Below are 23,786 nucleotides of genomic sequence, written 5' to 3' on the forward strand. Positions count from 1 at the left end.
TTCATGAATGAATATAGATCTAGGCCTTTAACTCGGCTTCGCAGCTTTCGTAAACGAATGTAGCTTTAGAAAACCAAATTTGAATGTTTATTTGATCAAAATATGAAATGAATGGACTTTAATTAATATATTTATGTGTTAAAGTATAAAACTATCTGTGCGAAGAGAAGTTTTATCATCTTAGTGTTGAATTAGAGTTTTAGATCTAGGGATGGGATTATAAAGTAACAATAAAACGAAATAATTTTTAGTACGCGATTCATGAATGAATATAGATCTAGGCCTTTAACTCGGCTTCGCAGCTTCCGTAGATGAATGTAGCTTTAGAAAACCAAATTTGAATGTTTATTTGATCAAAATATGAAATGAATGGACTTTAATTAATATATTTATGTGTTAAAGTATAAAACTATCTGTGCGAAGAGAAGTTTTATCATCTTAGAGTTGAATTAGAGTTTTAGATCTAGGGATGGGATTATTAAGTAAACAATTAAACGAATTAATTTTTATTACGCGATTCATTACGGTATTGTCTAATGAAAGAATGTTCGTCAGGAAATCTGTAGTCACAGATATCAGGAACTAATTTATGTAAAAAATGCTTTTGAAACACAAAATTGTAGGTTAATTTAATTATATAATGAAATCAATGGATCTTCTTTTGTCTTTTCATGTGTCAAAGTAAAAAACTATCTGCGCAAAGTGTATTTCTTAAAATTAGATCTAGGTCTAAATCCTTTCTATCTTTTCTCATGTCAACATTGTAGACATGGCCTAGATCCATAAAATACTATAGCTGTAATAGAGTCGGACAACTTTATTTTTTTTGAGGGTCTTACATTTGTTTTAGGGCTACAATACATTCACTAAGGTCTAAGTTGGTACCCAAGGAACATTCCTGCCTAGTTTTATCAAGATTGGTCAAGCGGTTTTGATGTCTATAAGTAACATACATACATACATACATACATACCCCTCACATTCTACTTTATAATATAGATATATATATTCGGAAAACATTACGCGCTATTTATAGATAAATAAGTCACAATATGTTTTTCCAATCTTGCTTGTCTTTCTTTGAAATAATGAAGGTTTTTCTAGCCCTGGCATTTTGGTTGTATTGATAATATTATTGATAGCTACTATGGCCTCCTTCAGTCGCGAAGCGACTATGGATCATCTCGGTGAGATGAATGCCTGGGCATTAGCTATGGTCGGAACGATGTTGCCCACACATCAGTTCCCCCCTCTCCACGCAGCTGATGTATCCATAGGAACGGCAAAGCCGATACAGTTTGCGGTCAGCCGCGTCGCAGGTTCTGCCAGAGTGTAGCACTGGGTGCTGCAAACTGCCTTAGGGTCGCCAGCTCCTGATTTTTCCTCAGGGTTGACTACCGAAGCCTTTCCCATGATTGGGTATAGCTGCAAGGCAACAGAAGCTTGAATTCAGAGTTTTCCTTCTCCTAGGTGGGTAGCCAGCCATGGCTAACAAGTCCCTCCTGCCCGAAGCTTACTGGTTAAGGCGCCAGTTACTCGCCTTTGCCCCTTCTCCTGTTAGTGATAGCAGTTCCGCCGGACTCAATATCTGAGCCACACGTGAAGGCCAGGAGTTGGACTGGTTGCCAGAGGCTATTTGAGACGCATCCCATTAGGAAGCATTTTATAGTTAGTGGAGTGCTTACTTCCATTACCACTTCCGGCAATGACAACCTTGCGGATACTTTACATTTGCACTATATATTTATAAATTGAAAGCACATTATTTAGCTTCGTTTAAAATTCAAACAATGGAGAAAAAAAAATTACAAATTCGAGTTGTTAGTAAATCGATAGCAAAATAATTGACATTTTACGGGTTTTATTTTAGATTTTTACTTGAAACTTGATTCTTTCTCAATTATTTCTCTCTTTTTAGCAATTTACTCTGGTACATATTAGGTCTTATTACAGATCACAGACCTAAAACAAATTTATAAACGTTGTCTAGGTCTTGATCTAGAGCAACATTAAGACTAGCAGAGTTGGAATCTAAGACTAGCAGAGTTGGAATCTTGAAAATTCTAAGTTCTCAGAGCTTTACAATGAATACAAGTAAAAATATATTGAGTTTTTAATCGAATCAGATATATAAAACTCATGGTCTGCTTTCTATTACAAAGAGACTATTTATTTTATCATACATAAAAATACAGTATATAAGCAGCGCCTACCTAAATATATTCTTTAAAATTTCGTAAGTAATTAGAATTAAAAGGTTTGGGTCAAATTAAGACTATAACATAGATATCACAACCATAGTGTGCTTAAAAAAAATAAAATATGTTGGCATTGATGGTCCATTGCGTTAGTGGATTAAAGATTTTCTGATAGGGAGAGAAAAAACGTAATAATAAATGGCTCTAAATCAACACCAATAACTCATGTGTACCTCAAGGAACAATCTTATTATTACTTGTGTTAATAATATATACTAATTATTTATATTTCAACCAATTTTTAGATTATTTCGTATGTTGGCCGATATGGTGGGGTGGGGACGATGGCATCAATACCATAAGCTTTCGAGTGGGGGGGCGGTCCAATTTATTTGTAGAAATCACAGCTTGTTAGCAGAATCAATTAAATATCTATATGATTAAAACCTATTACTGATATTTGAACATACCTTTATGTTATGTCGTTCCCTTGTGGGCCGATTGCATTGGGTGGGGTGGGGGGAGGCGCGAATACATCTACTGCTCTTCTCACCTAAACCCTTTAAGTGAGAAGGGGCGGTCATACGTTTATGAAGAAATCAAAGTATGTGAACAAAATTAGTTAAATTACTATATAATGTTTATATTTTGTCGCTCTCTTCTGGTGTCTTGCTTGATTGAATCGGTCACATCTAATTTTGTTAAAGGACGAGCCCTTTCCAAGGTATGCAGACACTGGAAAAATGGTATAACATTATGTTAAATGTGTTTACGTCTTGTGAATTGCCGGTAAGTGTTAGAGCTAAATAAAATAGCATGACTAGTTTACAATAGAAGAGATATAAGTTTTTCACATGCGTTGATTTGTCGACGGAGCACTAGCAGCAGCAAGAAACTCAAAATATACGAGCTTCAGCAACATGAATCAACTGCGTTTTCTTTGTATTTCAGGTAATGCAGATATCTCTGGCACTAAACAGATGTGTTTGAACGTTGGATTTGTTGATAGCACTTTTATTCGAGAAGACGTCATTATTTTCGTCCCTGAGTTCAGAGAGATGCACTGTTTGTCTGTAACGTCATTGTCAGCGATTACATTAAGTACAGTCTAGACATGAACAAACTACTTAGCCAAGGCTACAATGGCTGCTCCGTGATGGCGTAGCAAGGATTTTTATTCGGGCGGGGGGTCGCCAAATAAATGTTTTTCCGGTTTTGAAATGCATATCCTGAGATATCTACAGTGAAATGCGACGCTCTGTCACTACCTTACTAACAGTTTGGCATAGGATTCCCTTGATTGCGAACCGACCTCTATAACTGACTTCTAAATTCCGTCTTAGCAAAATTTAGTCTTTTTTTTTTATTTCGGCAGATGACTATGCACTTCACTTTATTATTGGAGCCCAGCCAATGGTAGAAATGTGTAACGTCTCTTGTCTACGCTCTTAAAATTAGGTGACTGTAATTTGCTTGAGATTTTATATCGAAAAGAGAAGTTTTATCGTTAAAATCAGCTGTTGGGGGTTTTTAACTAAAAAATCTTTGGAGTTGTTTTTTTAACAAATTCAAAACCCCCTTAGCTACGTTCATAGAATTTGGTGAATCTAGTTTGCTCTAGAATAATATTGAATATTTAACCTCAATACTCTATGAAGGGGGGATTTTAAACTCAAAACCATCTAGAAAAAAGCCCTCAAAACCCCCCTTGGTTTCGCTACGCTCGTAGAATTTGTAGTGTGTAATTTGCTTTTTTGTATATTGAAGAGGTATTTTTTAGCTTCCAACCCCGCTTGATTGGGCTTAAAACTCAAAACGCTCTTTGGCTACGCTCCTAGACTTTTGAGTGTATAATTTTTAATTTTGTATTTATAAGAGGTGGTTTTTAGCTGCAAACCCCGCTGGGATGGGGTGGGGGTTAAACACAAAGCCCCTCTTGGCAACGATTATAGAATCTGATGACTGATGTATATATAGTCTTAATTGGAAGATGGGGTCTTATAGTAACTTTCAGAGGGGGGTTTAAAATCAAAACCACCCTTTAGTTATGCTTTTAGAATTTGGGAATAGTCTTTTAGAATTTTTTTGTTTTTTCAATAATTTCGGGGGGGGGGGGGCTAAAATCAAACCCCCTTTAGCTATTGTCTTAGAATTTGGTAATAGTCGTTTACATTTACTTTGTTGTTGTTGTTTTCTTTTATAAATTAGTGGAGTTTTATTGCAACACCCCTAATAGGGGGTTTAAACTCAAAACCCCCTTTGCTGAGCTGTGACGATTGATGGTTTAGTATTAAAATCTCTCTTAACATAAACAAAATCAAAGTAAAAATCAATCACTAAATTCCTACCCTCTGTTCGTGAAAAATATCAAAAGGCAGACCTTGTCCGTTGCGGGTCCCACAGACTTACACTTGTTATCAATGTCCTTAATGATGTTTCATATATACGCAATGCTGTAAGTGTCATCAAGAAGATATCTGTTTCACCTATAACAGTCCCAATCAAGAGTGTTGGTGCTAAATTTACCTCTTTTGTGTGAGACACGATGGACTAAGAAATACGAATTCCTTCGCGCTTTATGTCACAACTTTTAGAAGATTTTTGGACAGTTTTGAGTATTTTAAAAATAACGGCTATAAGTGAAAACAAGACAAACTGCAAATGTGTAATCAGTGTCTGCTTCTATTGTGTTTCTGATTGGTCTTTAAATTGTCGTCAATTATTCATCCGTTCTTGATCCAGTTTCAGCGTTGTTGCAGTCTGTCCATCTTAGCATAAGTGGCCCCTCAACAGCACATCAGCAGTCCATATGTCCCTCATAGAGCCCTGCGCTCAATGTGCTCAACGCTTCTAGTGGTGCCATGTTTTACCCTGAAAAGCTAAGGTCTGCGGGCTTTTTCAGTGCAAGGGCTAAGGGTTTGGAACTCTCTCCCCATTGATATCAGACGGACAACATGCTACACTACTTTAAGAAGAACCGTAGAATAATTGTGTTACACAAATAACAAACTAGTGTTTAAGAGGGAAGACATATTAGGAACTCCATTTATTACGCAAACACAAGCGGTGTTGCACTGACGCGCTAGTGTGCAAATGTACATATAATACCAATATGTTACATCTCTCTTCTTTAATTAAAAAAACAACAACTATCTATCAGAATAACTAACAAACTAGTTAACTAAAAAGTCAAATCAGTTCATCACAAATCAAGTATCTTGGGTTTGTTAACTATTCTGCCTGAGCATGTTACGTACAAAAAGTTGTTTCCCTGTAAACCAGTTCTACTTCTATGTCTGCCTCGCTGGTCACTTCATGTGCAGTTATATTTAAAAACAATAGAAACACTTTATGGTCATCAGTTTTTAAACAGTTGCCGTAGTGAAAGACTTCATCACAGTCTTCTGGAATTTTCACAAAGGAAATCTGAAATACATGAGAAAGAAGGTTACCAAAGTTAGTATAGGTAACAAAATGGCAGATGCTGCATTGGGACAAAACTTTGTGACATCTAAAATATTACACAGGATTTTCGAATTCTTTTTAGTCTCTGCTATCTAAGCGGGACCGACACACATAAAACTAACAAAGTTTTTTTTATTTTCTTTTGGGGGCCGCAAAAAAAAAATACAAATGTATTTTTTCAATAAAAGTCTTATTAAGCCATTTAAGAAAAGTGAAGCTAAACAAGTATTAAATTTTAATGATATGAATGTATAGAATCTGGCCCTTGTTGCTTAAAGAGAGAGTAGTCCTTAAGGGACTGCAGGCACGACATGGCCTAAATTGTGCCGATGTGCCTAAAATCAAAACCAAAACCAAACCAAATTAAATGTGTCATGAGCTCATACAAATTGAAAACTCGTTTCAGTTTTTCTTTTGATTTTAAAGTTGACAAATGATGACGCAGGAATGTTTCCATTGAAATCCACTTTGCCATACATCAGAATTCTATCATTCTCTTCCACAAGACTGATGTTACAGTTCTTTGTTTCATTGTAGGGAAAGAGTAGAATCCGTTGACAGAATACAACTGTTTGAGAAATTTAAAAAAAAGTTTCATTTAGTTTTTTGAAAGTCTTACTATTACGCTTACCAGTTCTATAACAATACTTCCACATTCAATTCAACTTTATACACTTACCTTGTAGAAGATACTGAGTAATAAAAATGAAATATTGGATCTGTTGCATCCTTGTGTACAGACTTATTTTCACTCCAGGCTGGACAGTGCAGTGCGACTCATCAGAAAGTAGAGAACGTGGCGTTTACAGTCTAAACTTAAACGAACCTTAAAATTCAGACAAAACAAGACTACAAAGAAAATACATGAAAGACTTTGTGCAACGAAATTTAAAACAAAAAGCATCTAGTGTAAAATTGCTCTGAAAGGGAATAAGTCAAGCCCTTCAACTCCCTCCCCCAAACCTACACAAGCAGGCTCCGTAGTCCGGGCGACGCCAACAGTTGGGAAAACGATGCACTGGATAGATCTACAAGGAGACAAGCATAAAGGAACGGGCCTAACAGCAGATGACGTACACACCAAGAGGTTACAGGCTTTTGAGTATTAAAGATTGGCCAGGGGAAAATTTTGTCTCTCGATGAGCAAAATGCTGTCGGGGCCAAGTATGGCGAGAGAGCATATTTTACTTTGTTGATATTTTGGTATGCTAGTTATACCCCTTTGTTTCTGTGGTCCCAGGTTAGGAAAGTCAACAGTCTGCTAGTCTTGTGAACTGAATGTTTTAGTTTTCCTTCAATGTGATAGAGAGTGTGATAGTCAGTGGGGCCCTGTCAAGGTTGGTTGGACTGTTGTTTCCTGGACTGGTGTTTGAGTTAGTTGTTATAGTAGACGAGGGCTAATCAGTATTTTCTATAAAAATAATAAACTTATTATTTCTTGACCATCGTCGTACAATGGTTATGCTTGCCTTGGATGTGGCTAAATATGTAGGTCAGAGATGGGGCTGCGAAGCCATGGGAAATACTGCATTCTTCGTTAATCTTCTGACTCGAAGACAAGCCTTTTTATTATTATTATTTCGCCAGAGATAAAGCTTTTCTAGATTCTTTTAGAAATATATTTGTTATCAATAAGTGTTTACTATACGCAGTAATCGTTCCTAAGTAACCCGTAATAAGCAAAGAAAACAACTAGTTCGTAAAAATTTCAATAACTTTCTGTAATCACTTGATATGCCATAACTACATGACGACATGCTTATAAATAACTAGGAAAGAAAGTACTTAAGACTTGCATAAGAGTAATAATTAACATCCATTGATAAACAACTTTCTTTATTGTATTGATAACATAGTAATTTTTGTTAGAGCTTTCTTATAGTTTTATATTATTTCTCTTTTTTTATCTGTTAAGTTGAAACAAGTCAGGGTACCGCTGTATATAATCATCAATGATCAAAACAGCAAATCAACTTATTGTGATTCACAAAACTTAAGAGCACTTTCAAATTCCTAGTATCAATAATGCAACACACTATCTTAAATTCTAAACAATCTCTTTCCAATTTTACATTCCTGAAAAAGTAAATTTTAAAAAAATATATTGCTTTTACATAGCGGTACTTTCATACTTATAGCATGCTCAGGGCGCTATAGTTTAATCCCATTTGTGGGCCAGTGGGGTTTCCCGTGTTTTAGGCGCTCAGTAATCACTCTGCTTGAGTCGGGTGTCGAACCCCTTCATAGGTAGCCAAGGCCAGCCAAGTTCAAGCCTCTCGACCACGCTTGCAATCTATCTCCGGGTAAACGTGAATTCTACATTGACGCTTTTATAAATAATCTTTTTTTTTTTTTTTTTTACAAAAATTAAATGACAATCAGAATTAATTTTTGTCTTTCTGTTTTTAGTCAGTTAGTTTTCATTTTTTTACTTACAGGTTCAGTCGTTTTTCATCAGTTTTAAACAGGATCTAGATTTTGTTCTGACGTCTTTTAATTAAATTAATTTACAGATGTTTGACATCCAGTACATTTGTGCATGCCAATGACATAATACAATAACAGACTTGACGTGTGAAGTTGGTAAGCTTCCGTTATTACACAGCTTGTAATTTCTCTCTCGTTTCTAAAGAAGTCAGATCATCACGAGATCTGTTTAATGTCCCCTCTGAAACTCCTCTGACGCTTGTCTTTTCTGAATGTACCACTCTTGAAAACATGGCCTAAAGAATATTTAATAAAACATCCTTTAATAGTTGTTGCAAAAGTTCTATGCTTTAGATATTTAGAACAGATAAAATGGCCTATTTGCAACGAAACTATTTTTTCTTATTTGCTCTGTATAAAATTTTCACAATACATCTAAATCTTATTATGAGAATTTATAAAGGTTATACGTTTCTTGTGCACATCATAGACCACTTTAAGTGGCTTACGATTCATAGATATGATGTTTTTTTTTTAATTACCGAAATGATTTATTTTATCGGAAAAAATAAATCTCTTTTTTTATAAAAACGTTACCAAAATAATATTCGATTTTACGTTTATTTCAGGCTTATCGTTGTATAAGAAAAAAAAATGAAAGCCACTAAAATGTTGTTAGCTGACCTTCTTATAAAAACAAACAAAAAAAAAGACATGCATCGTCGTGGGTCATATATCAAATACATCCTTATCAGCAATTCACAAAATGTTATGAGAAATTAGGTTGTTAGTTCATTCTGTAGCTTTTTCTCTATGGACTTTTTAGCGTCCCCCGAAAGGGGAACAGACGCTATTAGTTTTGTGTGGACTGTCTGTCCGTCAGTCCGTCCGTCCTCCCGTTTAGATCTCTTAAACTAGAAAAGATATTGAAAATCCGACATCATGATATTTTAGATCATTCAAAGTTCTGATGCCACGGCAACTTTTCATCTAAAAATTAAATTTGGTCTATTACACTCACGTCCCGTTTGTATTCAGTAAAGCTGTAAATAAAGAAATAGAACTGGAGTGTTTTTGTTTTTTTTTTATCTTCATTAATATGTAGAAATAGAACGATTGTTAGACTTAGTTTATGACAAAATGTATCTCTCTCTCTCTCTCTCTCAAATTAATAGATCTACTGGAGTTAATCATATTTCTTTAGATTTAGACAAAGAGATAAGATCCGCAAAATGTTCATAAACATTTTTTGTTTAATTAAACTCTTGAAGAAATAATGCATACGAGACTACTACAAGATACATTTGTGTATAGTTCTGTTGCCGAATTTACATGATTATTTCTGTACTTTGACAAATGATAATGGCCATACAAAAGTTTTTCCATTGGGACTACCGGCTGATGATTTTTTTTCCTAACTATGTGGAAACTAGGAAGCGCGGTGGCTGAGCTGTAAAGCGCTTGGCTTCTAAACCTGGGCCCCCAGGTTCGAATCCTGATGAAGACGTGATCTATAGTCTACCCAGCTGTAATGGGTACCTGACATTAGTTGGGGAAAAGTAAAAGGCCGCTGGTTATTGTGCTGGCCACATGACACCCTCGATAAACGTAGGCCACAGAAACAGATGGCCTTTACATCATCTGCCCTATAGACCACAAGGTCTGAAACGGGAAGTTTACTTTTTTTTACAATGTAGAAACTATAGGAAAAATCGTTAGATTGCGACATCAAGGTTTTTTTGAGCGCCCCCCTCCTCTTCCAGGTTTTAGCTTCCAAGAAAGTATTAGTCAGATGTATGGAAATTAGATCTATTAGATCTTTATCTCGAACTAGTTCTAGTCAGATGTGTTGTGAGGGGAGGTAAGGGACATAATTCCACGGCGCCACTCGAAGAAATTTTGAGATGCTTTAATTTTGTTTTTAATTATATTTTTCAGTTAACAAAAGAATGTAGATATTTAATTTCTTTCCTTTTCGGTTTCTTCATCTGTCTTATCGTTAGGCTCGCGCTCTTTCGGATGTAATCAACTTGCTTGTGACAATTCGCTGGGTGGACGGGGAGAGTTGGTCTTTTTTGTTTTCAGTATTAAAAATATGTGTTGTTATTTTTAAATTGTTTGTATAACTCCAAGTTTGAGTATTAACTAAGTAAAAACGTAATAATTACTAATGTATAAAATATTAAATTATTAAGTCATTTGGCGTTTTTAAATAAGAATATCGATATTGACATCTAATGTGAGAAACACACACACACACACACACATACACACACATACATTTAAAGTCCGAAGATTAATGAGGAATGCAGTATTTCTCGTGGCTGCGACCAACATATTTTAGCCACATCTAGCTAAGGCATAGCTATTGTCCGCTGGTAGTCGATTTCGATTATCTTTCTGCCGTCTATGTAACTACCTGGAGGATGGTATAAATTAAAATTACAACTTTAAAAAAATAAAAGTGGCAGTATTTAATAAGAAAAAAACTTTTGTTTAAAATATTGAAAACTACAAAATGCTAAGAGGATTCAGCAAACGTAGATGTACAATAGCTTGCAACCTTAAATGCACAGTGTTAATGGTTTCAAAGAAAAATAAAATAATGGATTCGAGCTGGTTTTGAGCATTGTGTGGTCTAATGCAAGAATTTATCATTAGACACTGTAACTTTTATGTTAGTCAATGATTTGTGTGCCGAATGGTCTGATTTTTAATTAATAAATAGGCAATTAAAAAATTGTTTTAGTTATTATTTTTTTATATTTTTTTTTGCAACTTTAAATGTAAAAAGTTACCATTGAGAGTGACTAAGTAGTTAAGTATTTAGATAAGTTAGTAACAAATGCTTGCAAAACAAATCCTATGTAGAGGGGTTAGTATTAAAAGTTTGAGAAGGACTGTTTTCTACGTTTTTTTCAGTTCGTCATGTTTTCCTGGTAAACTTGACCTTGTTCTAAACGGTCGTAAACGTCACACGTACGCCTAAAGTCACCTTGATGAAGAGATTAAAGTGACCATAAAAATTGTGTTATCAGTTTTCAGTTGAACGAGTTTTGACCTCTGACCTTGCGGCTATTTTTGAGGAACAAATCATTTCCAAGAACATTGTTTCCTTCATCTATACTTTTCTAAGGAATATTGATCCATGCAGCGCCAAGAAAAATTGAAACACTTTTTAAATCATACTAATTATAAAAAATAAAACCATATTTAAAAAAAAATGGACGTAATATTTTCTTTCAATATGCATCACATGATCATGGTACCATCTGTATAAGTCCTGCAGGAGTTGTTCGTTATAGCATAATATCTTCATTTATAATCAAAGGTTCGTAACAGTGGCGTGGAATACATGGCGCGAAGACTCTCTAACATTATGGGTACACCATCTGTGGTGGAGCAACCATGGCGCGAATAGATCATTGAGGAATGTAGAAAAAAAATGTTGTACTTTTGTAAAAGTCAAAGTTAAACAAGAATAAAAGCTATAAAAATATACTTTAAAAAAAAGACATCGTACTTTGTTAACACACAAGACTCTTCAAAAATAAGCAGACACTCCTGGGCTCTATTTTATACACTATTTAATATTCTTATAAATAATGTAATCATAATATTTGAAACTTTCATAGTGTCTATATTTCCAGTGTAGGCATTATTCATTCAGGAGTTTGATACATTAATATTCATAAACATTTTTATCACCGTCTTCTTGGTGTAAATCTAAAAGCCTATCATTAGATTTTTAAAGGTCTAGTAGACTTGTACATTTACTTCAACAGGAATTTTAATCGAAAAAAAAAAGGCGGTGGCGAATGTGGTGGTGGAAAAAATATTCTTTCTGTTTTTCTTTCTATAATTTCTAGCATACATTAATTATTTAGAGCAAGATGTATAAAGATGTAGATAAGATGTATAAAGTATTCCCGAAAGGGGAATAGACGCTAGTAGTTTTGTGTGGTGTGTCTGTCCGTCCGTCCATCCGTTCTTCCCGTTTAGATCTCGTAAACTTGAAAAGATACTTAAAATCTGACATCATTATATTTTAGACCATTCAAGGTTCTGTTGTAACATTACTTTTTTTTTCTGAATAAGAGATTGACTCTTTACAAAAAAAATTGACCAATTAGATAATCATTGTATGAAATCAGTTAGGCCAGGTTCAAATCTAACTTCACCTTCATATTTAGTTATCCCTTGGTCTGCTAGACCGTTGGTGCACCACACAAGATCTGTCATTCTTCTTTCTCCATTCTTCTCTGTTATTAGCCTTTGATATAATTTCATTCTAATATTCTTTCTGGAAATATTGAAACTGCCTTTTTACCCAGCCTGGGTGGACCACTCAGGGACTAATTTTGAGTTTCTTTGTAACCTTGTTTAAAATTATTTGTATGTATTTCTTATTTATGATTAATATAATTATTCATTGTAGAAATAATTTCTAATAGAATAATTGTTAGAGCTGCGTTAATGCTTTAGATCTATGTCATTTTAGTTCTTGAGTTTCATAAATAAATGTCTCATTTTTAATTGCAAGTGGCCTACATTATTAAGCTTTTTTTTTTTCTTACTTTACACTCCTGTAGATTGAGATAAAACAGGTAGCTGTGAATGGGTATAAGTATTGTAAAAATAATTTTAAAATATGAGAATGAAAGCTTATCAAGAGAGAATCACGAAAGAGGAAGTAAATGAAATGAACATTCTTGCTAAACAGTAAGGTTTGTTTTAAACCACGGGTGAAATGTCATATATATATATATATATATATATATATATATATATATATATATACAGTTGTTTGAACACTGATTGACAGTTAACTGTAGGGGAGATCATAGATAACAGGCGTACGTATGGATCAATAGTATTGCTGATAACATGATTGATTCACTATGTCTGTCTGATTAAAACAGGGGTTCTCAACCTGTGGATCGCGACCCCTTTGGGGGTCGATTTACGATTTCCCAGGAGTCGCCAAAGAGCATCGCAAATATGGATTGTTTTTGTCTATTCTTCTATTGCTGTGTGTGTGTGTGTGCGGGGGGGGGCCGCGGCAGAGTTGGGATTGTAAAAATGGGTCGCCGAGCCTAAAATTAAAAAAACCGCTGGGTTAAAACGTCGATACACGTTATTTCCCCTACACCCATTCTCGGATTATTTGTACGTGCAGACTTCTTTCCCTTAGATAAGCATTTTTTTAAATGATTGTTTTCTTAGATTTTCTTTGTTTTATTCATTCTTCCTGCGCATCGAACGCTCACATAATATTTGGCCGAACATCCTGCTCCTATTTTAACGCTCCCTTATAATAATCTAAAAATAATCTATAACTCTGATTACGCTCAATGAACCTCTCAAACACAAACACAAACATCTGACCCACTGAGAATTTTAGTTTTACATTTTCAGCTTTACTTTGCTGTTTGTGCCCAACAATGATTTAGAGTTTCATCGCTGAGTTGATGGGTTTGTTTTTTTGTATCCAAGTGAACGAGAGAGACATAATGTAAACTCAATGTAAAACTAAAATCTAATGACTATCTCTCTGACATAGAATACATTACCCACACAGTCTAGAGAATTTACTGCAACATGTCATTTCCGTTTTTTTTTTTCAAAATGTAATGATATGCCTTTATTTTTAAAAGAACATCAAAACTCAGCATTAGTAAAAAGCTGACAAGGCGAAGCAGAAAAGCAAAATCTGACTCCCTCAATTAAATAAATTTAAACTTAAATTTAAATTTAAATTAAACTTAATGTGCTTAAAAAAATAATGTGTACAAATATTTCTGATCGCATAGATATTTATTGTTATTCTATATCTATTACAAATTTAATTACATGACTGATTAAAACTAATTAATACAATTACATATAAGCTTTTTTTTTTTTTTTTTTAAAGTGTTTTTTTTTTATTTGCTTGTTTCCACTCAACTGTTTACCTGCACACAAATCAGCCCTGCAAGTATCTCTAGCGTAGATAAGGCATATCCAATGTTGTTTGATAATACAGTCAAGAAATACAAAAACATAGCAGTGGCATTAATACTTCCCTGACGTGACCTTCACCAATGCCTTGTTAGTAGAGATTATGACTAAATCAATAAGCTGCGATCCACTTTTATTGCGTGGACAAGATGTCTGGAACTCGAGTCTCTTTGAGATTACACGAATTACATTCTTCGCTACAGCAAAGGGACATTCGCTTATTATGGTACCAGATGCATATATTACTACTCTCCGAATTCAACACTAATTTCTGTATCTTTAATGCTCTGGTAACGCTTAAGAGTATTTTGTTTTAACATCTTCATATAAAATTAAAAAAACAATACAAAAAATATTATCGCAACATTGAGCTATGGGTTAAAGGGAAATAATTATAACTATCAGCAAGATAGTGGACAGATAGTCACTCTGTATTTACTTATTTCCGGATAAAAATAAAATTATTTGAATTGAATTATCTCTCTTTGACCAATTCTCAACATATCTTAATGCTACAATTATTTTTATTATCAATATTATTAATGATGGTTCAATTACCTTTGTAATATCATTAGTATACGGTTTACGTTATAAGGAACTTCATATTCATGACATACGTAGGTATCTATCCATTTGATCTGGACATAAGCATATTCAGTATAATAATGAAAAAAATAATATTTTAACATTGAGTTGTGTTAAGAATAGGTGAAAGGGAAATAATTCAATTATTACTATTAGCAAGAGAGTAGACACAGAGTCACTCTGAATGAAATTATCTCCCTTTGACAAATTTTCAACATATCTTAATTTACAATTAGTTTTATTATCAATATTATTAATGATGGTCTAATCACCTTTATCATATCACTAGTAGAAGTTCATATTTATGACACATGTTAGTGTCTATCCCATTCGATCTGGACCTAAGCATATTCAGTATGACAATGTAATGAACCCAAACTGTATAACTAAATGGATGTGGCTCTGGAGTCATCATTAAGCTTCTTAGATAAAGATAAAGGCACATTCCTCGTTCCATATGCTAGAACACATCTGTACAAATGCTCTTTCTTCTCTAGCGCTATTAGAGCATGGTATGGGTTGCCTGAGCTTGACGCGTAGGACGTAATCGTCTTCTTTTTTGAAGTAACTACTTACTTACTTACTCCTGTGCACTCCCAGGGGAGCATGGGGCCGCAACCACACCTCCCCACCGAACTCGGTTCTGAGCAGCTTTCTTCATCTCCTCCCATGTCATTCCAGTACCCTCAGCTTCACTGATGACTGACCTCTTCCAGGTTTGCTTGGGTCTGCCCACTTTCCTCTTTCCTTGTGGGTTCCAGTCAAGTGCCTGCCTTGCAACATTGGTAGCTGGTTTTCGCAGTGTGTGTCCTATCCAGCTCCATTTTCGTTTTGTGATGTCTTGGGCTATGGGCTTTTGTCTAGTTCTCTCCCACAAATCGATAGTAGTTATCTTTTCTGGCCACCTAATTCCTAATATCCGGCGTAGGCATCTGTTAACAAAGTTCTGTAGCTTTTCCATTTTTGAAGTAACTTCTGTACCATATTAGATAAAATAAGATAAGATAAGAAAAGATAATAAAAGATAAGAAAAGATAAGATAAGATATAGTACACGCATGAAGAGTGGTTCAGCTAGACTGCCTTGTTCTTCTTTCTTCTTCATCTTCGTTCTCATTGTTATGTTGGAGTGTTCATATGACTAGACCAATAAATGAGATGAACTGCGCAGTGGTTTCCAAATCAAGGAGCTCTCCATATAGTTTTTTTTCTATTGGGGTGATTTGGGGCCAATGTCTTATACGGGCCTCTTGGTAGAGAGAGCAGTTTTGGAAGACGTGGTCGGCATTTTCTGGTGATACTCCACATGGGCAGATTTCACTGGTTCCAATTTTGAGCTTCCGGAACATGTGTTGTCGCATTCTGTTGTGTCCGGTCCTGAGTCGAGAGATTAGACGTTGGTCTTGTCGGGATAGCTTATAGTAGACTGCCTTGTAATTTTATTAATTTTCTTAAGTACAAGCATGACGTCATTGACGTGTGTTATCTTCTTTCATCGGTGTACCTTCATTTGTTGTTGTTTGTTCTTGAAGTCGTTGAACTTTTCTTGTTGGGTTTCCTAACAGGCAGGATGTAGTACCTGGTTTTACACACCATGACAAACGGACTTTGAACATGCTGTAAAATGACTTAACTTTTAGGAGATTTATATTTGCACTAGATAGTTGACACTGAGCCTCAATAACCTAGACTTCTTATTAGAAACAGATTTTTCCCGTTCTGTGTTAAGGCATCAATTCCCAGTAAGGTTATAGATCTAGACAGCTTAGACAGATTTTTTTCTTTTGAAAGTAAATAATTAGTACGAAAAAAAAGTAATTTACATATGATACTTTTAACATTGCCAGTTTTATTTACAATATATATTGTTACATTATCTGTGTATTTATGTTTATGTATGTTGTGTGGGCGTTTGTTTGTTTTGTTGTAGTCTCCCTTGTTCTATTGTTTAGTATGTTCCCGTGTTCACGGTTTACTCTTAAGTGTGTCAGTAGTGTGTAGTCACTTTGTATTAGTCTCTGCTGGTTGTTCTCTCCTTGTTTCACGTTAATAAAAATGGAGTGTAACTTTTAAACATCAGTATTGTTAGTGTATTGTGATAATATAACATATATAATATTTTTCTTCTTTGTAACCGATGTTTTCCAATACTGAAGTATCGTAGCAAGCATCCATGAAGCTCCTTTTAACTCACCAGCACTATATTAGACATAGGCGTATCCAGAACTGTGCATGGAAGAATAACGATTAGATAATAAGCAATACAATCTATTACACTCCACATGAGAGACTCTTTGGATTCTATCGTAAAAGTAAATCTTGTGCAACGTGACAATCAACTCCTGGTCCCGTGTTGTTAAGAAAAAAATATATCTTTTAAGTGTGACCCATTAACAGAAAAGGCAGAACTGGACAAGAGAATGAGGAATCCTTAATACGCTTTTATCAAAATATCCAAGAGCCGAGAAAAAAACAACAACAGTTTCTTAAATAGAAGAAAAACATTTTTTGTTGACAGACGCATCCTTCGGGACTGCGAGGCCTTCACTTCAGAGTGTAACGAAAAATAACGCGATAACACCACTCTCAATCAGCCTCCTGCCTCGTTTGGGGCCCCGACGATCGGGTCGTCAGGTACATCTGACGCAAGCCCAATCTCTACGGACGAGGATTTATTAATGAAACGAATGTCTAGAATGCATCTAAATAATGAGGGGGCACTCCATATGCCTATGATGTGCCACTGCACCCGTGGGGGGGGGGGGACCATCACCGACCGAATGGCCCATGTTAGAGAACGAAGCAATTAATTTCGGACAGGTAAGTAAGCCTTTCTCTCACCACGTGCAAGTACACTCGCTAGAGTATATCTGTGCTAGCTCAGTGGAAGTCCTGTTTGCTCTCGTCTAAATCATGCCTCTCATAGATCACACTGCACAAAACAATACAATCTTTTCAGAATCTAATACAGAACCCTGTCATAAACTTTAACAAGACACTTCTGCTATCTTAGAAACAGAAAATTCAGCCCCCTGTTTTCAGAGCTCTCCTCTATTTTTTTTTCGTGCTATTTTGTTACAACGCTTTTATTTGCTCATTCTGTTTATCTGGTAAAAATTTGGAACAAGTTATTTCACCCACACCTGTTCTCGGATTAAGTGGAAACTTCTACACAATTCTTTATTGTACTTAACAAAACATGAATCAACATTTAAAAAATAATTATTAAATTAATTACTTTTAATTAAATATTTTTTATAAAATTAAGAGAAATTAATCCTTCAGTATTCAGAGATAGGGCTTAATATGTGGGGTTTTATCCCCTTAGATAATTATAAATGCTATTTAGCTCACACCCATTCTCGGATCAAGTTAAAACCTTAAGCAAATTTTTTATTGAAAATAATAAAACACGAAGCATTTTTTTTTAAATTGACCAATTAGTTAACATATTATGGGTTATTAATTATTTTGGTTGATATCGAAAATGGAAATGCGTTCTACATTATACATGTATAAGTTTTTTAAACATTATTTTTATAATTTGCTTTTTAAAATTCTAGCACTGTGTTATCAGTGCTCATAAGAATTAGCGGTAATTATTTATTCGTGACTGTACTTTAAGAACAGTTTGTTTATATTAATTATTGCAAGGCAGGCACTTGACTGGAACCCACAAGGAAAGAGGAAAGTGGGTAGACTTAAGCAAACCTGGAAGAGGTCAGTCATCAGTGAAGCTGAGGGTACTGGAATGACATGGGGGCAGATGAAGAAAGCTGCTCAGAACCGAGTTCGGTGGAGAGGTGTGGTTGCGGCCCTATGCTCCCCTGGGAGTGCACAGGAGTAAGTCAAGCAAGTCAACATTTATCCTACGTTTACCTTTTAATTGCGCGTTGGCGAGAGCTCATTTTGGATATTTATTAGATGTTGTATTAGGGTTGAGTTACAGCAGATTTTAAGGTCATGAAAATTATTTTACATCTCGTTGATCAAATGTTATCACTTACTTCTTGTGTTTCTTTTTTTTTTTTTTTTGAAGAGATTTCTCATTCGATTTCAATCCCTAGTAGTCTCCTTAATCAATGGCCGTAACTCCATTTCCTGTTAAAAAAGCAACATGAAATTATAATATTGTAGTCACTTGAAATTGAAACGCATGCGTTAAAAACGTACACAATTATTTTAATGTCTTGTAGGTTTTCATAACTTTTGAGCTGCTCTGGACAACATTCAACTCACAAATTGTAAACAATTTGTTGGTAAATAACCATTTGTTAATGCTTCTAAAAAAACATACATATAAATACAACGTTAACAAGGATACAAAGACAGTTTGTGTGAAATACAAACTTAAAATTGGCCCCGAAGTGGTCCACCTAGAGTCTTTACCAGGATTCGAACATGGGACTTCCAGTTCCAAATGCTTTACCCCTCAGCAACAACATCTCCATATATTCATTTAGCGTACACATAGATTCTTTAAAATAATAATTATTAACCTTATCCATACATTCAAAATTTATAACATGTTACATTGTAATATAGAGAAACTAAAAAGATTTATTCTTCTAACAAAATTCTATAAATTGGTAACACGAAAAAAAAATATTCAACCACTTTAAGGTACAATAGTGTACAGATAACAATAAGACATCCCCCTCTCAAATACAAATTGTAATCTCCATTGTCATTTGTCATACAAACTAGACATAGATCTAGCTGGATCTAGACCTAGTTTTAGATCTAAATCTAGATTCAAGATCTAAGTCTAAACCTTAGATCTAGAAATAGATCTAAAAAAAAAACTAAATCTAAGTCTCTAAGTCTAAGTCTAGATCTAGAAATAGATCTGTCTCTAAGTCTAGATCTAGATATAGAATCATGATATAGAATTTTAAAAAAAATCTGCTAGCATATATAATTTTAAAAATTAGATGGTAGCCGTTGCATTAGAACTTTGAATGATCTAAATATCATTATGTCCGATTTTCATTTTCTCTTCTAGTTTCTGAGATCTAAACGGGACGGACGGACAGACAGACATGCCACATAAAACTAATATCGTTTTTTCCCCATGAGGTTATTGGTTTATTTACAAAGTCCATTTAGACCAACTACTTAATTAAGTTAACAAAATGAAAAATAAAATATCATAAGGCAACTTTATGTCATAGAGAATAGTACTCTGCTCTGGAAGATGATGAATTTAACCAAGTTTTAAAATTTACCACGAATTCTAATGATAAAAGTATCCTGAATCCTGTATCCAAATAAATTCACACAACAGCCAACTATCTACAGGTATTTAAATACATTTTTATAGGGAACTACTTTTTTGGGGAGGCGCGGTGAATGTGCGATAAAGCGCTTGGCTTCTGAACTGGGAGACCCGGGTTCGAATCCTGGTGAAGACTGGGATTTTTTTATTTTGGGATCTTTGGGAGCCTTATATCCACCCAGCTCTAATGGGTACCTGACATTAGTTGGGGAAATGTAAAGGCGGTTGGTCGTTGTGCTGGCCACATGACACTCTCGTTAACCGTAGGCCACAGAATAGGATGACCTTTACATCATTTGCCCTATAGACCACAAGGTCTGAAAGGGGAACTTTACTTGATTTTACTTATTTTGACAATCAAAGTGTATATAATTATTATCACTTTCTTACAACGATAAATGTGAGATGAAGTGAAAAACAAAACTGCTTCGTAATCAAAACAAGGTCGGATGAATTGGACTAAATTAGTCCTAATGTTTAAAGCTGAGTGTTTCAATTTATGGGTATTATACTTAATATATATTAACTCTTTAAAATACTTACATTGTTTTCATCGTGGCTGCTTTTATTGCAACTAAATGAGAGCAAAGTAAAATGTATTTATCAATACTGTTTTATGTTTCATTGATTTGTAATACAAAAACCTAACATCTGCAATAATATTTGCAGGGAAAAAAAAGTGTCGGCGGTTGAAAATAAATTCTAGACGTAAACCTATGTAGATGTGAGTTTCGGTTCTTTTGCATTAATGCATTATGTCGACGTTAAATGATTTTAAGGGAGGGGGTCGTTAGGATTGTGTTTTAATTTTTTTTTCGCAGTCAACAATTGTCCTCGGCAGTAGATTTTATTCTGGTCGCTGTCTTTGTAAGTGATCTCTAGCTGTTTCGTTCCATAGCCTTTACAGTATCATTGATAATAATTATACAATAATGGAGCGCACAACATTGTGTCGATGTATCATAGAATCTAATCAGACCTTCAGGCATCGCTTTAGCAAAATCATCGTCCTTTGCATTTCGTTCACTGTGCTAACCACAACTTAAATCTGGTCTTAAATGATTCCATCAACTGCGTTCAAGAAGTTGTAGATTTTATTGACCTAATGCAAAACGTTTAAGAGCACTTTTTGCTCACAACATATAAAGTAAGGAAAGCATAGTTTATAAGACACTCAGGAATTGTGCTCTACAAGTGGTCATCGAGGAATGATGCTCTAACAACAATGAGATTCAGATATCTTAATATATTAATGATGTTGATACACATTACTTTGTGTTCCCCAAAGCAAAAATAACGCCTGGAAACTGCAACACTTAGGGGAGAATTAAAAACATACGATATTATTGACATAGAAGAGAGCACCTGGTTGCATGCGGCCTCAGAACGAGACAGCAAGAGGTCACTCACGAAGGCCGCGGGATACACATTTGAGACCAAAAGAAAATCTTCTGCCGAGGACAAACGCAGACTGCGAAAAGAAAATCTCAATCAACCAAAATATGTAGGTCACAGCTGGGGCTGCGCACCCACGGGAAATACTGCATTCCTCACTAATCTTCCGACTCGAAGACAAGCCTTATTATTATTGTCAACTGCAAAATTGGTGGAATGAGCAGCAAAATCTGCATACAGCTGTGAGCGAACTGAAGAAGATCTATACTGAAGTAAGTCATTTGAAAAATGGCTTTGAGAATGTAATGGTTGATCCAGTTTTTCGCTCTTCGCGATTGCGGAAAGTTAAAGTAGGCCTACAAATTGATGAGCCTACCACTGACTACTGTAAAGAGAAAATTCAAGATGTAGAGGAGAGGACTTTCAAAATCAACGTATTTTGACGAACTATAGATGTCATAATTCCTCAATTATTAATGACATGTTTCATTTACAAAAAGGTTAACGCGTTGGAGTCGTTAATCCCCAGTCAACTTACCTGTATCAGTTTATTTTCTTATCAAATAAAATGCTAACGTAACTTGAAAAAAGAATATGATAACGTCCGACACTTGTCCCTATGTCAATTCATGGGCTTTCATGGCTGACTCAGGCAACCCATTCTATACTCTAATAGCACTAGGAAAGAAGGAGCTTTTGTACATATTTTTCCTAGCATTTCAAAATGAAGATGTGTCTTTATGAATACTTTATTAGATTTTGTTTTTGTATTTGAAGATTAGAGTTCAGTGTTTTATCAATAGTTGATACTTTTTAGTCTTCTATTCTTAAGGATAACTCTTGTTTAGCAGAGAGGTCATTCTCGAAGTTTCAATTGACAAAAAGTAAATTTAGAATTTCTATGACCAAGAGCAGGTAGGCTCCACTTGCTGTTCTTTACATTGAACAAGAAATAACAGCTACACATTTAGAAATAGATTCAGGACTGCTTTCTGACTTTGCTACTGAAAATGCCAGAAAAATAAAACTTTTGTAAAAGAAATGTTAGACCTATATACTGATACTAGATACTAGTACTGATACTAGATACTAGTACTGATACTAGATACTAGTACTGATACTAGATACTAGTACTGATACTAGATACTAGTACTGATACTAGATACTAGTACTGATACTAGATACTAGTACTGATACTAGATACTAGTACTGATACTAGATACTAGTACTGATACTAGATACTAGTACTGATACTAGATATTAGTTGTTGTTATTTTTATTAGAGATGTTTTCAGAATCTAAATTTGTATAATGAGAAAAGGAACTATTAAAACAATAGTTGTACGGAATAATAACTGAATGAAATGTAATGACATTCTTGCTTATAAAAAGAAAGCTCACTGCTTGCATTGGAATGTCTTTTGGTTATGTACAGATAAGAAGAGTACTCAATATTTATTATGTCGCACATTATGAACCCGGGCATAAGGGTACCTTGCTGCTACGCCACTGAGTTGTACCTTAGAAAATCATTTACAACTATATTCTAGTGTTCGAATGAAATATTGTTGAATTTAATTAAAGTAACTGTATTGAAATATTTGTCTACATTTGACTTTAACAAAAAGAAATGCTGACTGTACAGCGTTGACTATTTGAAATAGGGTTTTCATTTCTTCGTTTGTTAGACAAGCGATTGCCTTCGTGACGTTTTTTTATGACGCTGTGAGACCAATTAATCTGAAGGTTTACTTGATGCCACCCTTATAAAAAGATTTAAGTTGGAAAAAAATTCGAACATTCAAAGATAATGTTCAGAAAATGTAGATAAGAGTTTTACAATATCTCTTTACTTAAAGCTAAATAGGGAGAACCTCGCTGTATAGGCAAAGCATGAATTTTACAAACGTGGAAGGTTAAAAACCCTAACCTCCTTCTGATATCATTTTAAAATAATTTCTATAAGCAACAACTCATTTCAAAGGCGTATCAATGAAATAAGTTATAATATCAAAAGGTTTTTTCTTCTTCTTTCTTGTTATTATGTTCACATGACTAGATTAATATCTTATATAGTTTTTTGATTAGGCAGCTCTAAATTTTAGTTCTCCATTGGGCATTTTGGGCCAGTGTCTTGTTCGGGCCTCTTGATGAAAAATACAGTATTGAAGGACCTTGTCTGCATTCTTGTACCTCTCCACAAGGACATAGTTTGCTCGTACCTATGTTATCTCAAATATACAGTTTAAAAGCTCTTCAATGTAATCCTACCTTATAGAGCTCCACACCCGATTGCCGTATTTCTTTACACTGAGAATGAAATGTGTTGGTCAGATTTATTGCTCATGTATTAGATATTTAATCATAAATTTTATATATTATCTTATACATTCTTTTTTAGTTAAGTTCATATATTCAGAAATATATATCCATTCTGCC

The 23,786-nt window shown here is 34.6% G+C and overlaps 2 protein-coding genes across 11 annotated transcripts in view; both read right to left on the reverse strand.

Annotated features, from left to right (window-relative positions):
- Window positions 1-5,215: 5,215 nt before the first annotated feature.
- LOC129923007 (uncharacterized) lies at window positions 5,216-10,389 on the reverse strand. Of its 7 annotated transcripts, none has more exons than XR_008774940.1 (5): window positions 10,371-10,389; window positions 8,100-8,386; window positions 6,343-6,489; window positions 6,050-6,231; window positions 5,525-5,624 (listed from the first exon to the last, which is right to left on the reverse strand). XR_008774940.1 is itself a non-coding variant. In XM_056011657.1 (4 exons), the coding sequence occupies exons 2-4, from the start codon at window positions 6,389-6,391 to the stop codon at window positions 5,448-5,450; spliced, it is 408 nt and encodes a 135-aa protein (XP_055867632.1). In that variant the 5' UTR covers window positions 6,392-6,489; window positions 8,100-8,554; the 3' UTR covers window positions 5,216-5,447. The 7 variants fall into 7 exon arrangements, 1 of the variants encoding a protein (XP_055867632.1); XR_008774941.1 differs by lacking the exon at window positions 10,371-10,389 and adding an exon at window positions 8,775-8,808; XR_008774939.1 differs by lacking the exon at window positions 10,371-10,389 and adding an exon at window positions 8,633-8,720.
- A 6,114-nt stretch (window positions 10,390-16,503) lies between these two features.
- LOC106068506 (uncharacterized) overlaps window positions 16,504-23,786 on the reverse strand; it is a 98,485-nt gene continuing 91,202 nt past the window's right edge. For all 4 annotated transcript variants that reach the window (XM_056011248.1, XM_056011246.1, XM_056011250.1 and 1 more), the window contains 4 exons: window positions 23,619-23,657; window positions 20,496-20,526; window positions 18,682-18,775; window positions 16,504-16,900 (listed from right to left, as the gene is read on the reverse strand). In XM_056011248.1, the coding sequence (XP_055867223.1) occupies window positions 18,731-18,775; window positions 20,496-20,526; window positions 23,619-23,657 (115 nt within the window). In that variant the 3' untranslated portion in view covers window positions 16,504-16,900; window positions 18,682-18,730. The remainder of the gene's footprint in view (window positions 16,901-18,681; window positions 18,776-20,495; window positions 20,527-23,618; window positions 23,658-23,786) is intronic.

This window comes from Biomphalaria glabrata, chromosome 14, assembly GCF_947242115.1.
Source record: "Biomphalaria glabrata chromosome 14, xgBioGlab47.1, whole genome shotgun sequence".
Taxonomy (NCBI): Eukaryota; Metazoa; Mollusca; class Gastropoda; family Planorbidae; genus Biomphalaria; species Biomphalaria glabrata.

Bases quoted from the DNA above. Each gene is read 5' to 3' on its own strand.
- LOC129923007 (XM_056011657.1), bottom strand. From the start codon at position 6,391: ATGCAACAGATCCAATATTTCATTTTTATTACTCAGTATCTTCTACAA. The intron at 6,232-6,342 runs GTAAGTGTATAA...TTTCTCAAACAG, and splicing joins TACTCAGTATCTTCTACAAG to TTGTATTCTGTCAACGGATT. The intron at 5,625-6,049 runs GTATGAGCTCAT...CATGTATTTCAG, and splicing joins CTGAAACGAGTTTTCAATTT to ATTTCCTTTGTGAAAATTCC.